This window comes from Egretta garzetta, unplaced genomic scaffold, assembly GCF_000687185.1.
Source record: "Egretta garzetta isolate BGI_Z169 unplaced genomic scaffold, ASM68718v1 scaffold424, whole genome shotgun sequence".
NCBI lineage: Eukaryota > Metazoa > Chordata > Aves > Pelecaniformes > Ardeidae > Egretta > Egretta garzetta.
Genome location: NW_009259489.1, coordinates 757,567 through 774,933, shown reverse-complemented (window position 1 = coordinate 774,933; position 17,367 = coordinate 757,567). Strand labels below are relative to the sequence as shown.

The 17,367-nt window shown below is 37.6% G+C and overlaps 1 protein-coding gene across 1 annotated transcript in view; it reads left to right on the top strand.

Annotated features, from left to right (window-relative positions):
• Window positions 1-17,367, top strand: part of CERT1 (ceramide transporter 1) — a 73,771-nt gene that overhangs the window by 34,281 nt on the left and 22,123 nt on the right. The window contains exons 4-7 of the mRNA XM_035892794.1: window positions 8,267-8,374; window positions 9,602-9,740; window positions 10,638-10,700; window positions 15,573-15,730. Of these exons, the coding sequence (XP_035748687.1) occupies window positions 8,267-8,374; window positions 9,602-9,740; window positions 10,638-10,700; window positions 15,573-15,730 (468 nt within the window). The remainder of the gene's footprint in view (window positions 1-8,266; window positions 8,375-9,601; window positions 9,741-10,637; window positions 10,701-15,572; window positions 15,731-17,367) is intronic.

Here is a 17,367-nt window from a genome sequence, read left to right as displayed (position 1 = left end):
GAGGTGAAATAGATCAACGAGTATCTTCTCAAATGCTGGTACATAAATAAACTGACACAGAAGTAATATGGGTGTATGGAAACTTAATGTGTCCAGTCCTGACCTGTTAGAACACAGTGTGTCGTGATATCTTGTGATGGGAGGACATACGCTCATGCTTCAGGGTGGTGGTTTAGCAGGCTTTTAGAAATTATCTGGATTTTGGATATTCAGAAGTTCCTCTTTCTTGAAACTCAATCATACGGAGCTCTTAGCATAATTTTAATTTGCTTCTAAAGTTTTTTGAGATGTGAACTGCCCTATGTGCATACCTCTGCCTTTCTGTGTCTGGGACTAGGTCTTATGTCTAAACAGTTGAAGTGTTAAGATAATTTATCATTTCAGCATTTTATCGTGTTAGACTTGTTCTTGACCCACAGACTAACATGAGAATTCTAGAATCTGGTAGCGCTAGTCTCTGTCAACCAATTCAGGTTTTCGTTTAACTTTTTTAAAATGTTGGTATGTTCATTATGTATGAGGTGTTTGGCTTAAGGTCTTAGCAAATGTTTCTTATTGTGTAAGCTCTTTTCTGCTTTCATGCAGAACTGTTCTTTTTGTTAGTGTGTTTATACAGTTATCCTTTCAGAACTTTATAATTGATACTTTCTATCTAGAGTGTTAATCTTTTGGAAAAAAAAAATTTTGGACACAATTACTGCCTAGTTAGTTTGAGCTTAAGATGAGGAATCTTTACGTTGCCAAACCAATGTATGGAGATGGGTGTAAAGCTTCTACTGATGGCAGGATTTTGTGTACATGAAGAGCTTTTAAATGGGACTAGGCTTTGTTTCTAAACACATATAATTTTGACACAAATAGAAGGACTGTTTTTATGAAACTTAAACACTGGAGAATTTCAGGAATCTAAAGCTGTATCAGAAACATGACAAAAAAGATAAATGTTCTGGGGAGTCTCTTGTTTTGTATAACCCTTTTTGTTCAACTGTGTAATGGTTGCAGTGAGCTTCCCTTGGTTTTGAAGGAAGTGGGTATTGAGACCTGATAAAAACAAGGGCTACAGCAAGAAAGAAATAAGAAGAATATGGAATAGGTTTTGAAAGTCAAGAAAAACATGTTAGATTTCATATAGTGAGATGCAAAACAAACATTCTGTTGAAAGTAAACTTCTCTTTTCCCCCACCTTTACCCAAATTACTGTTCTAAGATTGCAGTTTAAACTGAATGTGTTCTCATATTTTCCTTTGGGTGTAAGATCAATTTTTCTTAAGTTGTTTGTCAAACATAATATGGACTTTTCCATCTTTGACAATTCCAACTTTCTTCATCCTCCAGTGCTTGCTACGTAGGGCTTACTCTGGGCTATGCCGAGCTTTTAATAGAGATTTCTATTCTGATGGCTAGGTGAATGTCTGGGGATTGAGTGGAGGGAAGAAGTCTGTTCCCCTGTGTAGCAGTGACAAGATAGCTGTTAACAGCACTACGCGAGTAAGAGATTTAATGATCCTTGTGGTTTTTTGCAGAAGCATTTACTTTGATAGTTTTTCTGCTTATTGATAAGGCTTCTGATGGATTTGTTCTGTGTTGCTGTTAAGTCCATTTCTTCCTGTGTAACTAACTTGCCTACACCTGTACTTTGAATTCTAGGGTTTCCTGCTAAAAACAAAAAAAATGTTCCTTCTGAATAAGCAAAGTGTAGGCTTCTCAACCCCAGGACCAAAACTGGATCAGACTGGCAACAAGTAACTGTCCACAAAGGTGGAGAAAAACCTGTACTGTTTAACTATGGTGTGTCCTTTGAAATCCAGTTATGGTCTTTAGCCCAAGGGTCTTCAGCTTAACACTGATTGTGGATGTGTTTTTCCACTTGTACAGAGAGGTGATACTAATATAATAGTCACTACCTTAAATAGGTTAAAAAAACCAACTGTGTGGAGTAAGAGGCAATCATTCCTCCCCTGCTGCTTTGAGGAATAAGTAAGATGCTACCTAAATGTCTGTTAACTGTGAACGCAGTGTGTAGTTTAGTCCTGGTGGCAGTTGATAGGAGCTGGGCTATTCCTGCACTCTTCATCCCAGTGTGGCACAGGCGCTTCATGGGAGAGGGCTCGGAGGCCAGTTCTCGGGCTTCTGCCCAGGTTTCCCTGCCACTTTCTGGCTCTTCTGCCTGCTAGTGCTAGGGCATTGTCCCTGGCAACACTTCCTTCTGAATTTTATACATAGCGATGATGTAATAATGTTTAATGTGACTATTAAATGCAATTTAACTATTTTGTAATTTCTTATAGCTATTAAGAAGAACGATAGGGCAAATGCTTTCAGTTAAGATCAGAACTGTTCTTATTTTTAAAGGTGCAGTTGCACAAGGATTATCCTTAAGCCAAGATCAAGCAGTATGTATTCAAATGAACTCATTCTTTGAAATCTATGACTTTTAGCTTTCAAAGTATTAAAGCAAGTAAGAACACATACATCAGTGCACTGGGAGCTGAGGCCAGAACATCAGTGCTTTTCCTGACAGTGTCTAATAGCAGAGTGGAGACTTCTAGTTCTTTTGTAGCTCTCCTGAAAGCCCAGATTCATAGGAGGGACAAATGTAGCCCTCTCCCAGTCTTGCTCATGGCCCAGCGGTACCAGCTGCTTTAGTTTTATTACTAAGTCAGTATACAGAGGAGTGCAGTTATTGTCAGCTTAGGTTTTGGTATGTTTGCTCAGGCAGGAGTTTTATTCTGTAAAATCACACTTTGACACGGTGGTTCCCAAGCCTGAGGAGCAGGACAGCAAAGGTGTTCTGTTGCTCACCTTCTCTTTGGGCTCTTGGGTGTCCTCCTGCTCAGTGTCCTGGCTGTTCTTCACTCCTCTTTTGGAGTGCCTGCGTCTCCCTACTCAGCTTTTGTGATATCTTAGCACTTAAAGATGTTGAATAATACTTGGTGAATAGTTTTCCTGTGTACTTCATAGAAAAACAGTACACGCCCATGTAATTAAACGTGGGTGTGAACTATGTGGATAAGGATTATCAAAGGCCAGTCATTTCCCTTTGGTTGCATCTGTCAACTTGTGTTCTCTCTGCAGTGACTTGTGTTGATACTGCTTCTTGGCCCTTTCCCTTTCTTTAGAAAGCAGTATGTGGGTCCAGGGCTTCTCAGCCTGTATCTTATTACACATATTTTTCAACTCAGAATTCCTGTTTTGATGAGAGATATTGTATATTCTTCTCAGCTTAGTTCTCTTATATATATTTTTCAACTCAGAATTCCTGGGGTTTTTTTTCCTCCTGTGCATGTAGTATGCTTATTTACTATGGAATTGCAACATCTATCACTGTTGCAGGAAAAATATGTCTACATTTCCTTACCTGTTTTTGCAGTTGCAAAGAAAGGTCATGTTAGAAGCTTTTTTGCTTTCTAAGTAGTCTCCTGCACTCTTCTTGGGAGGGCTGTGGGCAGGAGAATCATAATCCAGCTGCTGTGACCTGATTGTGAAATTCTCATCTATAGCTACCTCATTTTTGAAACCTTACATTTCCATTGTTAGCTGCTATGGAACAGTTGAAAAATCAGACCTACAGACATGTGTTAATTGTTTCTCTAACTTCAGTCGTCAGAAACGCATCCCAGACTGCCCTACCTGTAGTGTCTGTGGTGTTCTTGCTGTCTGCAGCCATCCCTAGTAGCCCTCCTTTGCAGTAACTCTTTTTTCTTCAAGTATATGTTGAAACATTTGCAGCAAGTCTAAAAATTGCCCTTGGAACATAAATGTTTTACAGAGCATGTCTGCTTAGTCTCCCCAGGTCTTTCATAGTACCTTCCAGTTCTTTCATTCTGTGCTTTCACTTTTTTCTACATTCTTATTTTTCATTGTGGTTTGATCTTGTGGATGTTTTAGTAGGATTTTTCACAAATACTGCGGAAAACAAGATTAGAGTCACTGTAGCCTAATGTCTGCTTCATCACCTCCTAGGGTGAGCCGTTTGGCTTAGAGGGAGGAGCTGCCTGCTGCTTGTGTTATGTAAAATAATAAATAATTTATAATGCTAACTGAAAATACCTGCCTTCGTGGACTTACATACATTGAAGTGCTTGACAGGCACTAAATTGAGACATAATCAAAATAATTCTTCGAAGACATGGGAGAATAATTGCTTTATTTGATATTTATTTTTTTTTTTAAGTGGGGGAGCTTTCCTGTCAGTCTGTGCTTTACTCAAGATTATTATTGACCCACTTTAGGAAATCCTTAACTGGTGGATCAGTGTGAGCCATAATGGAGGTCTGCAATATGATTCTGCAAATACTTAGCTATTTTACTGAAAGCAGCTTTTCTGACGTACTGCCTTGTTGCTGATCCCGGCACCTGCTCCAGTAAAGAATCACATGAAGCTTTGGATCATGTGGCTTTTTCCTCTCGTCTATCCTAACAAAAAAGCATTTTGAAAGGATTAATGGATTTTCTGCACCGCCTTAGAAAGCCGAAGGTGTTGCAATGCACTAACAAATGCCAGTGCTAGTGTAGCTTTGAAGCTGTGATGTGTGCATGGAATTTCAAAGAACTGCATCTATATACCGAGCATGGTAATTTAGCAGTAGTGCTTGATGGTATGAATTGATACAACTTCTGAAGTTATTTTGTTTTCAAGCAGAGACTGTTAGCTTCTATCATATGGACTCTACCTGCTTTTCCAATTTTTATCTTGGGAAATTAAAAGATGTGTAAACAGAAGACGCTTGTGTCAACGTTCCTTTTCTCAATGTAATTGACTATTTCTGCAGTGAATAGTTAATGATGATCTGCTTTGCAAGACATAAATGCGGCAGTGACCTGCTCTCGTTTAGATGTTGCGGTAGTAGAATGGTGGGGCTTTGCATGATGCATGCTTTCATTGTTTGTGTTAAGCTGCTTGCATGTGTCTGCTGTGAGCTGGGTAGCTTGTCTCTGCATCAGTTATAAAGGAATACTTATTTTCTATTTCTTCTGATGAATAAGTATTCTTGATGTAATTTTCTTTTTTTTCCCCTTGGCTATTAAAGTATAATTGTCTGAGACAGTTTTGTGAACGTGATCTGTAGATGCACATGCTTTGGATTCATGTTGTATGTTATTCCATGTGCTGTTCCTGTCTGCTGAATTTGCTCCTTGGTGGCAAATAGTTAAAACTGCTTAAATGCTTTTTATGCAGCACCTTTTTATTGGTAGGGTTTGCAAGGTGATAGTTGTTTACAGCTGATAGCAGTATATGCTGTCTTGTATGCAATTCTGAAGTGTGGATAAACTGTTTAGTGGCATTATTAATCACAAGCATAAATGATAGTCAAATAAATATACTGCTTGCTGGAAAGGTACCTTAAAAATCATGCTTACATACTGATATGGAAAGAAGCTGGTTTTCTTTCACCCTCAGCTTTTATTTTGTGAACTAAATTAGCTGAGCATTGACTGTATGGGTGATATTGGAAGAAAAGGATTTAATTCAAATGTAGAATATAAGTCACCAGATTTTCTACTTCTAAGCTTACATGTATTCTTGTAAGCTCTAGAGTAGTACTATTAAGATGTGACTTGGATTAAATTTTCAAATACAGAAATTCAGAAATTCTACTTCCTAAGCTTCAAATTAAGATTTTGTGTAGATGCCTTTCTCACTTAAAGGAGAAAGCAATCACAAGACGTTTGCTCTCCTTAGTTAAAATGTTCTAGCTTCAATGCCATGGGTATTTTGGCTACATTTTAAAATGTATCTGTTCATTAAGTCATATCCTATTGAAGTAAAATTTTACCCTCTTCCCAGTGTGTACAATTTACAGAGAAAAATAGAATGAGCCCCCACTGTCAAACTGACCGTAGTAAAAGCACATTCAGAGTTATCTTAGTATTTCTAGTGTATGATTAAATAAACACTGATGTTACCAGTAAAACAGTAAAGTTTTTTTAGATGAAATCTTAAAAGAAATGTTTCATGCTTCGAAGTGTTGTGTGACTCTTATAAAATGATCCTTTGAGGTTTATGCTCATTAAACACTTCTGACATGAAACAACTTTATGCCCCAAACTCTTGTCCTTTTAACAATCCTTCTATTCTCTTACATACTTTCTTTTTACTTATCAAGCCTTTGGAGGACTTAAAGTCCATAAAAAGAGCCAAAAGCCCTTACTTGGGTATTTGCAAAAAACCTAATCAAAGCTTCATTATTTGATGTATCTTAAAATTACAATCCAGTGAATTAAGGTATAATCTTTTCACTGAATTGCATTGCAATTCAAAATGTGGTCCGATATCCCAAATACAATACAAAGACAGCTATACTGCTTAACACTTGAACTCGTATTCTAAGAAAGTCCCATGTATCCAGTGTCAGTGATTTTCACAAAAAGCCTATTCCAATAGATACTTTAAAGCCAAGCTTTAAAAAAAATAGTAGGACTAGTTCTTAAAAAATTGATCTTTTACCACTTTGATTGCTACACTTATGTACCTATTTTTCTAGGACTGTGGCTCAGTATGAAACAGCTTAAAATGCATGATTTATAGCAGAAATAACTAGATTATTACATTCTTATAGTATGACTTAATATGGAAACTGTCTTGTGTTCTATCATTTCACTTTAAGCTGTCATTAAGCATAAACTTCTATTTCTGCTAGTCCAGATAAGTAGCAGCATTTCTAATTTTTTGCTAAATTAAGCAATGAACTTAAGATCTGCCTTATTAAATATTTTGAATTTCCAGGGGCCCTCTTTTTTATTTTAAGTTGATGATCACTTACCCTGCTTCCACCAAGACCTTTGTAGTACCTTTTTCTAGCTACACTTGCATATCTTGATCATATTCTTTTTTTCAACTCCACTTCTACTTTTGATACTCAACCTGTTTCTCTTCTGCTTCCTCAATGCTTTCTTGTCTTCCACCTCATTCTTTAAATAGGCCAGATAGAAATTGACTCTTGGCTCCTTCTTTCTTGGTTTTGCTGGATAATTTCATTCAGTCATGTTCATTCAGGAATTATGTTGACAACTCTGGGACTCACATTTTTCTTTTCAGTCGTGACTTCATTTCTCTAAAACTGTGTTTCTCTGCCACTGCTCCTTTGTAACCCAAGCAGGTATACTTCATCCCACACATTGCAGTATTGTCCAAATCCTCCTGTTTTAACCAAAACTTCAAACAACTTTTTGTCCTTTCTCCTTGCTTTTAATAAACTTCTCAGTTCATTTGCATCTTATTTAGCATCGCGCTCCTGCTTCCCAAAGCCTATGCCTATTTTTCCAGTAAAAAGTGCAACAGCTAGAATTTCATTGTTGCTTCTTGCTATCATTTGTTATGTCTCCCCTTTTCCCTGCCCCATCTGAATTTCTATGCTACTGCAGAATTTCTTATTTCTGTCAGAAGTCTTTCACAATGTTGTCACCGTCTACTTGATTAAACTTGTCTATTAACAGTATTTCCGATATTACTCTGAACCATCTGTTCATTTATGACATTCTTTTTCAGGGTTTTTCTTCTCCTTTGACATGCACGGGCCATTTATGTTAACCTCTAGGGAAATATTTTTCTTTCAGTTCCTCAGTACCTGCTTCTGAAAGTCATCAAACTTTTTTTTTTTTACATCTTTTTAATAGTATTTTAATCAAGAGATATTTTTCTTTTTTCTTGTTTCCTTATTTAATTAGTTACTATTATCTTCTCCCTCTTGCTTTTAGTATCTCACTAGTTTTATGTAGACTCTTGTTCTTTGTAAAAAATAATTTCAGTCTAGTATAAAGAATTTGGCTAAAGAAGCCTGGAACAAGCAAAAAAAACCTTGATAGCTGTAATAGTCTTGTTTTTGTATGATCCCTATTTTCTTGCTTTTAAAAATAAAATGGCACTATTTGAATTATTGGAAGGGCTGACTGAGGCTGATTGTCTTCAGACTGAACCATGTTAATCCCCTGATTAATTGTAGAGTATTGTAGGTTTTTGAATACTATGTGAAAATTGCTTGGTATGGGTTACATAAACCAAAATAACGGAACATTGTTCCTTTTTTGAACCCTTAAATATATATTGCTTTGTTCTTTTGGGGGCACATCATAGGTTGTAGATAACTTAAGTTTTCACAGATCATTACGATGACAAAAAATAGATTCATAGTAACTTTATAGATGCTGCTTCCTGACAAGAAACAAATGGGCTGGTTTCAGAGGAAATGACATTAATCTTGCTATCATGATTTCTCTTTTATTAAAAACCTCAGCACTCTAGTTTTGTGTGTGGTTTGTTTTTCAGACTGAATCTGGCTATGGATCAGAGTCAAGTTTACGACGCCATGGCTCCATGGTGTCTCTGGTTTCTGGAGCAAGTGGATACTCTGCAACATCCACCTCTTCGTTCAAGGTTAGTGAATGTTTTCTCAGTATTGATGTGTAAATAACATGCACAAATGGAAAAGAAATCAATTCTGTGAAACTCATTCACACAATTGTAGAAAAAAAATAATTTAGTTTACTGCAAGTGTTAGTAGTTCATCATATGGTGATGAACAGATCATACAGGAAGCTGCCTCATGCCCTCTGTGCAGTTACCCCTTTTAAACTGTGGTGTCGTCTTCTAATGGCAAGAAAATCAAACCTGTGGGAGCATCTGTTAACCTTTCCTAGTTTACTCCTCAGAATATCCGGGCCTCTAAATTAAAAGGAATGCTGATTCTGTGACTTGATTAATAAATTTGATTAATATTGATTGACAATTGATGGCTATCCTTGTCTCATGCACATAAATATTTAACATACGGACTTGGAGGGCTGCACTTCTGGGAGAGCAGAAGAGGAGCAACACAAGAAAGGGGAGGAAAGGTCGGAACGAACTAGAGCTGACTGTTTTCAGGCAAATAGGCATAAAGTTGGTAGCATGCAAGATCGCATTTTTAATAAGCTTTTGTTGAAAGCTCTGAAGTAGCAGATCCAGTCAAGAGTAAAACTTGAGACTGGTGAACAAAATGAGTAAGGAACACTTGATACAGTTTCTTACATTCATAGAATCACAGAATCTAGTTCCAACCTCCATACCATGGTCAGAGACACTTTCCACTAGACCAGGTTGCTCAAAGCCCCATCCAACCTGGCCTTGAACACTTCCAAGCATGGGGCATCCACAACTTCTCTTGGGCAATCTGTTCCAGCGCCTCACCACTGTCATAGTGAAGAATTTCTTCCTTATATTTAATGTAAATCTACTCTCTTTCAGTTTAAAGTCATTACCCCTTGTCCTGTCACTACATGCACTTGTAAAAAGTCCCTCTCCAGCTTTCTTGTAGGCCCCCGTCAGGCACTGGAAGGCTGCTTATAAGGTCTCCCTGGAGTCTTTTCTTCTCCAGGCTGAACATCCCCAACTCCCTCAGCCTGTCCTTATAGGAGAGGAGCTTCAGCCCTCTGATCATCTTCATAACCCTCCTCTGGACTCACTCTTCTAACATTAACAGTATTTCATAGCTGCTGATACCTAAAATGTCCCTACTGCACTTGAATTCTTCAGAGCTGCAGCAATCCATTTTTTTTAACTTATGCATTGAACTATTGCTGAGTATGTAGAAGCATTTCATACTTTTTTCTCTTTTATTTTCAGAAGGGCCATAGCTTACGTGAGAAGCTTGCAGAAATGGAAACCTTTAGAGACATCTTGTGTAGACAAGTCGATACTTTACAGAAATATTTTGATGCCTGTGCAGATGCAGTTTCCAAAGATGAACTACAGAGAGATAAAGGTAAACTGTAACTGAAAACTCTTATGTCCATAACATTTAGTTTTTTGCACAGTAATAGCCCTTGAAATAGTTACTATAGCATCTGATGCCATATAAATGGAATATATTAAATTTATTCTTTAGTATGGGGATCAATGATAGATATTTCTGCATAAACAGTATTAACTATTTTCACTTCAGAAGTTGGATTCCCATAAAAATCTGCCTAATTTAATATTAGCCTGTAGTTGTCAACTGTACGAAAGAAATGCATCTGATGTTACAGAACAATTGTTTACCCTCATTAAATTAATTAGCTTATAGCTTTGTCTCTTACCTTCTATTTTGAAAAAAAGAATAGGATATTAGTTTTGATAGTAACAATACATTCTTTAAAAAAAGTAAAGGTGCTGCCATAATGATGTATTGGCTAGAACTAGAGTACTGAGCGCACACTTGAGGCCCAAGTAGACTCAGGTGTGGATGTCTACATATCTCTGAATTGCTCTTTTCAGAGCACAGCTTGTTGTCGTATCCATGCAGTCTCCTGAGGCATTTATATTAATCCCTGAAACTTTTGGTGTTAGGAAAACAGTACATAAGTACAATTCCACTTCTTCATGAACTTTCTATTGTGGAAGAGTAGAGAGCTGCTGAATTGTGGCTCCTTGCTTATCCAGTTGTAACACCAAAATAATGTTGTTCTTACCATAGAATTGAGTGCTAAACTTCAACACTGAGCAAATGTTAAGTTTCCTGATGGTTTCTGACAGTAATGTTGCTAGTGGTCTTGGGTCAAAAAAAAAAAAAAAAAAGAGGCACTCATGACTGTTGTCATTGGAAAAATCTTAAATGCTGCTTAGCCATAGAGATGCTCTTAATTCTTTCTTGCACACTAAAGAATTTAAATCCTTTCTCACTCCCATAACATACTCTCTTATGGGGATTTTTTACATAACAGTAACAGCAGTAAGGAAAAATGTAAGTGTGTCCCAACTTTTTCACTGAAAATTCATATGAATGCTATGATAAGGCTGGTATAAGATGGGTATTTATGCTCTTTTCTAAGCAGAAAATTGCAAGAATAGTTATTTAAATATATGTGGCAGGAAGTTCTTATTTATGTTGTCATTCATTAGCTGCTTTTCCTGATTCTCTGAGTTATTCTTAATTAACACAAATATTAATGCAAGATTGTCAAGCTGGAATTTCCTATTTTGTGTGCAAAGCCATTTTCACTACAAAATTCTGTTGAAACAGCTGCATCATTCAGATACTGGGAACTGAGATTTGTAATAGGTAACTTCAGTTTTTCTTGCAAGTGTTACCTGCTTGAGAAGTGTGCTGGAGGACAATGCTTTTGCAGTTAGGTATGTCCCAGTATTTTTTTTTTCCAAGTTCTATGGCTATGTAGTAGTAAAGCCAACACCGTTACTGAATCTCACTCATAATTTTAGCACTTTTACTGTATTTTCCATTGCTATGATGAACAGAATTCTGATTTTTAGTCTCATCTTAAATTATCTAGTTACTGTACTTACTCCAGCCATGCAGTAAATGTGAAGAACTCATGCAAGTCTTGCTGTTCCAGAAATCTGATACTTCTAGGCTGGCAGAAGTTGTGTATGCATTTAAAATGTATTTGCACTCATCTTAGACTTTCTCTTGTTTCCTGACTGAAATATTTTAGTGTTTACGTTCTCTAGATGTCGACAATTCAGTTAGTCCTAAGGTATTTCTTGATTCACAAAACTTTGAAGTTGGCACTACCTCCAGTTTCAAATCTGATGGAATCTCCCAAAGAAATAACTCACCAAAAGTGTTCTTAAAAATGTAGGCACTTTCATCAAGAACCTGGAAAATATACAGGCAAAATAAGCCTTTTCTGTGTCTTCTGGTTTTTTTTTAATTGGCTGTTGTCCCCCTGTGTTACATCTTTCCTTGCTGTATTTAAGTGCTCTTTCTAGGCTATAGCCAAAACTGTTATAAGAGGAAAGGAAATGGAAGGAGCTTTCAACATACTTCTGGAATTCGTCATATGAGTAGGTTTTTTTCAGTTATACAAAGTGCTTGCTCTGCTGAGGATTAATTGTAATGCTGATTTCAGAGGTTAAGTGACATGTAACTCTGAAGTTTTGAGTAAATCTTTCTTGCTTTTTATCATCGAAGATAAGCAAGCTTGCAACACTCACCTGTAAGCAAGTGCACAGTTCCACTATCCCTGCTGTGTAATAGAAGTGTACATTTTTTTGAGGACTGTTATGTCAGAACAAATTTCAGAAAACTTAAGAAGCCTTCTTTAAAAAACATTAAGTGAGAATTTAATTTTACTGCATGATTCATTTTGAAAGAGTTGTCTTTGTCAAATTTAATTTTTGTGGGATCATGTAGGAGTTTCAGCTTAATTTACCTTTAGAACGTATCTTCATATCTACATTATTCTGGTGTATCTGCTATATATTTGCATATGATATGGGGAATGTTATTAGGAAAGTCTGTATTTTTAGTACATCTGGTCATCTTAGAACATTTAAATGCAAAGTAAGTGACTTAATTTTTTTCGTCACCTGTTTAACAGGAATGTGAAGTGATAGCCGTATTCCTCTTGTAAAAAGTTCTATGTCAAGTCTTTGGGAACTTACATGCTAAGAAATTGCTATATATTATGGATACCTGTATATAAACTCACTTACTATAGCTCAGTACAGAAAATAATTTCTGCAAATCATTGCTTTTTGCAGAACTTCTAATTCCAGTTGTTATGATTCCTGATGCCATTAAATTTACTTTCCGTCAATTAGTTCTGTGAAAAGCTTTATCTCCCTTTTAGTTTTTCTGTGCCTCAGTTTGATTTCTAAGGGCTAAATCCATTAAATATTTAGCAGCTGAGTGCTGCAAAGCTTGATTAGAAATGAAAGATTAGTCTCAGCCCTCAAGTGGAATCATAAGTTGTAAGTAATGCAGTGGGGATAGTCGATGTCTCAGGTTGAGCCAGCCATGCCCATGTATTGGGCAGAAAACTACTCAGTCTAACTGATAATGAAAGATTTCAGCTTCACCCTTTTCTACAGCTTAGTCTCAGAGCAGCTGTTAAGATTCTTTGGTTTTTTTCCTTCTTGAAGTCTTTATCCAGTCCTGGAAGGACTGGAACAATCTTTTTAACTGTCACTGAGAAGTGGTTGCCTGTTTATTCTGGGGCTCTTCTGCAGTCAGTGCTCCAGGAGGCAAGAAGCATAGGTTCAATCTCTTATTTAGCTACTATGATAAGGAGTGGAAAAGAAGAAGGAAGAAAGAAGAATGGAAAAGATAAAGGAACTTCTTTCTACTCACTGTCTTGAAAATATTTTTCTGTTTCACTGGAAAACAGATTTGATCCAACAAGTAATGCTTGGGACATCTGGGAAACTGTCACAGACAGAATCTTAGGAACAAGAAGAGAAAACTGACCTCTCTTAACAGACATAGAGATGTAGAACAGAAGGTCTAAAGAGCTATTGAAGGCTAAAGCATGGTATGAAGAATCCTTTATATGAAAGGCAAGAGAAAACAAATCAGAAATAAAGCAAAATGCTTAAAAGACGGGATAATTAAAAAGGAACCACTTGGAATATGTTGAAATTTAAGTAGGAGAAGAATCATCCTCCTGCTTTTTTCAATTCGCTGCATGCAGTTTGATCACCAAGCTAGAAGAGCAGTTGCAATGGCAGAGATCACTTTCCTATTAGCGTTTACCATGAACCATATAGATCTCCTGATGCCAGATTTCATTTTGAAACACTGTCTTGTGGCTGACATGAAAAAAGCATAAAAAAGGAATAGGAAAGATGTTCAGCCTCTCCAATTAGAAAATGCTCCGATGTGCTGAAGCTCAACTGTTAACCGAGATGGGGCTTGAGGTCATCTTCTGACATGTTCTGGGAGACAAATATCTCCTGTGATTAGGAATAAATCAAAATATTCCCGTTCATTGTAAGGAATCTCTTGAATCTCTTCTTCTTTTCGAAGAAACAGGTTTTGTATGTTTCTACAACAATTCCATTTTTGCCCAGAATTATAATGGCTGAAAGGAACTACAGGCACAGACTTTAAAACTGCAAGCTCTGCATGTATCACTGCTCCTTCGAGACTAGTCATTAAAGAATTACTTAGAATATAAGATGACTGAAACTGTATGGAAGTATTAATGAGCTGTAGCTGAGACCTAAAGATATCCAGGAATAAAAGCTGGCTTTTTTCCAGGAAATGAGGCTGCGTTGCTGCATCTCTCTTAGTCTACCATAGAGATTTCCAAAATTATTTTAGAGGGTTACAGCCGGTGGTAGTTTCTTCAGCACGTCTAGCATGTTGCATAATTAAGAGAGAAAAATCACATCTATAAGCATTCTAGCTGTGCTGGTAAGCTTGTACATGTCTACACAAACAGGACAAATTACTAGTATAAACTGTATTTTTCAGTCATGAAGTGTTATGGGCAAAGCTCTTGTGTAATTTTCATTTTTTTCAGTGAATCCACAGCATCGCCTCCTTGCCAGCTTATACCACTCTCAGCCTCCTCCGTGTTCCCTCTGCAGCTGTTAGGGGGAGGGAGAGCTGCTCTGCTCATTATTGTTTCTGAAACAGATTTTTCTTTATCTTACTTCCCTTTTATCTCCAGCCCCCATCATTTTTACCTTTTAGGGAGTATTCTTGATTAACATGAATCAAAAAATAAGCTGTATTCTAATGTAGTATGTGTGCTTATTGAGGTATTTGAAGTAGTGTGTAGTCTGTAATCATCTCTTTGAAAAGTAGTTGTGATTCCTTCTGAAAGGAGGGCGTATAAAACCTCTAGAGACTTAAACCATTGCTTAAAACAAGTCCATCTGACGATTGCTTTCTGTTCCCAAAGTATAGATACTGTGCTCTACTATTAGAGAACAGCAATTGCATTTCTCTTCCCTACAAGAACTAAACTGCATGAAAGCTCTGCTTTGCCCTTGCAGACAGATATTGGATAAACTTACACAAATATTTATTTGTACTTTTTAAACCATAACAGTGGCATGTTGACAAGCTGACAGACTATGGGGAAGAAGCGATATCCAGCTAGGTGATAAGTCATTAGCTTGCCTCACAGCATAGCAGGAGTTACTTTAACTTGCTGGGCTCAGTCAGCTTTGACATGGGTGTTACTTCTGCTTTCTAGTATTTTCTGACATTAATGTGTAGTGTTTGATTTGTTATTATGTCAACCTACATAGGAGTTTGACATATAATAGGTACTTTTTTTGTCACACGTTTTAAGGCTTAAATAGCCTTAGCAACAGATGGCTTGGTTGACAGCATGAAGTAGTTGTTGGAACTGCAAAACCCACAGTACTTGGATAATTCAACACATTTGATACTTATATCATACCTTTTTACTTTGAGGTTTTTATATCCATATTTACCTGCTTAAATCAACCTCGAATGTTACATTTTGGGTTTGATTGTTCCTTTCTTAGGGCTTTATCAGATATGTTTTAAAGTTGCTCTGTGTTAATTAGGCCCCACTTCAAGCTGTCAAACTGCTATTGTTACGAAGTATTACCACTCCCTCCACCCACATGATTTGCGGAGTGCAGAGTAATACGGCATTACAAGCAGACTTGAAATACAGTATAGCAAGATGAAGCTGAAGGGATGTGTTCCTCCTCTTGAATCCCTTTCCTTATCCTGTGGATAGCTGAACATTATTGGCACTTTTGATTTTTATTTTCAAGTTAACTTTCTAGCCAATGTATTTTTGTCAAGCAGTTGTAATATAAGCATACACATAAAATGCTTGTTTGAGTTAAAGGCAGCTCTCAGGGAATGATTCATGTTTGATTTTAGTGTTTCCGCATGTGACACCCAAAGGAATTAATGGCATAGACTTTAAAGGAGAAGCTATAACTTTCAAGGCAACTACTGCTGGGATCCTTGCTACACTCTCTCATTGTATTGAACTCATGGTAAAACGTGAAGAAAGCTGGCAAAAAAGGCTAGATAAGGTAAGATCATTTTCCTTTTACTTTTGTTAGAAAAAAAATGTTTCTTTAGCTTGAAATTGAAATGTCAAATGAGCTGTTGTTAACTTTTTTTATTTCAGATATTGTTTTTATTTTTACATGCAGTATTTATTAATTTTAGGTGCTTTCATAAGCCTCATCCTAACTGGTGATATAGTAAAATTATTCATCACAGTCTTTCTTTTCCCGTCGTTTGTTCAGATACTATTCTTGTATTTATTATATCTGTAGAGAACCTGACAGCATTCCGTAGTAATAAGTGTATTGCTTGCAGCCTTCTAAAATATACCTAATTATCCATGCTGGTAAAATGATGTGTAAATCTCTGAAATGTGTGATAAGCGATGGTGACAGTACTGAGGAGAACAATCAGTTCTAACTTTAAATGTCTCTTTAAGATACAATTATTTCACTTTCCTTTAGGAGATTGAAGAGATTAAGTCATGTTTCATACTAATCTGTTAAACTGTTTAGGTGTGTGGTATGAGAATTAATGGCAGTGATAGCCATTAATTCTAAGCCTACTCAACCACTGTAGCAAATTGAAAGGAGTGGTGTCTTCTCTAACGAGATGTGCTGGAGGCATGGTTAGGTTGTACTTCAGGCTTTCATTTCTAAAATCCTGCCATCACTGGGTGGTGTCCTGTGCAGTCCTCTAGCTGTTTTTGTGTCTTGTTTTTCATTTAACATGTTTCCATGTAGTGTATATCACACTTCAAATCTTACTCCATATGTTTTAGTGGTACATGATTCAAAGAATTAATGCATTCAGACAGACTGCATCCATATTTGAATCCTTGCCCCTGTCTCCTGGGTTTTCTTTGTCCATATTTCAAAGGTCTGGCCCTGTCTAACTGTATTGTGACTTCTGTCAACATAATTTGTTACTGCTCCATCTAAGTAGTTGGAGGAATTACAGTAGATCCAAGACTCAAAGTTTATTCATAGAATCATGGGGTAGTTCAGGCTGGACTAGAGACCTCAAGAGGTCTCTCTATCTTCAACCTCCTGCTTAAAGGAAGGACAGTTTGAGATCAGACCAGGCTGCTCAGGGCTGGTTTCAAGTCTCCGAGGCTGGAGACTGCACAGCTTTTCTGAGCAGCCTGTTCTGCTGCTCAACTGTTGCTGTAGTGGAAAAGTGTTTCCTTATATCCAGTTGGAATAACTGTTATTCCAGTATCTGCCTATTGTTTTTCATCCTTCTTTTTTTTTTCGGCGAAGTCACCGAGGCGAAGGGCTGCGGAGCGGAGGATCGAGCCAGGATACCCTTTCCTAAAAGCAGCAGAACTGCAAAGTCAAAAGTGCAGGGAGGGAGAGGGCACCCCAGCCCCTCCCCACCTCAGAGCCAGCTCCTAACGAGCGGGCAGCTCTGACTCAGTGGGGGCGGCGGCCTGGCCCTCCTGACATACAAAAGCAGCCCCCAGGGAGCGTGAGCGACCCGGAGCGAGTCGAACAGGGCACGGTGCGTCAGACGGATGTGGTGCATCAGTTTGCACGGGCAGGGTGTGCCGGCAGGGCGAAGGCCCTCCCCAAACTCCCGAGGTAAGCTCAGGAAACTCAGCTGCTGGGAGGAAGCCGAGCCATGGCACCCCCCCCCGTCAGACGGCTACCGCCAATCT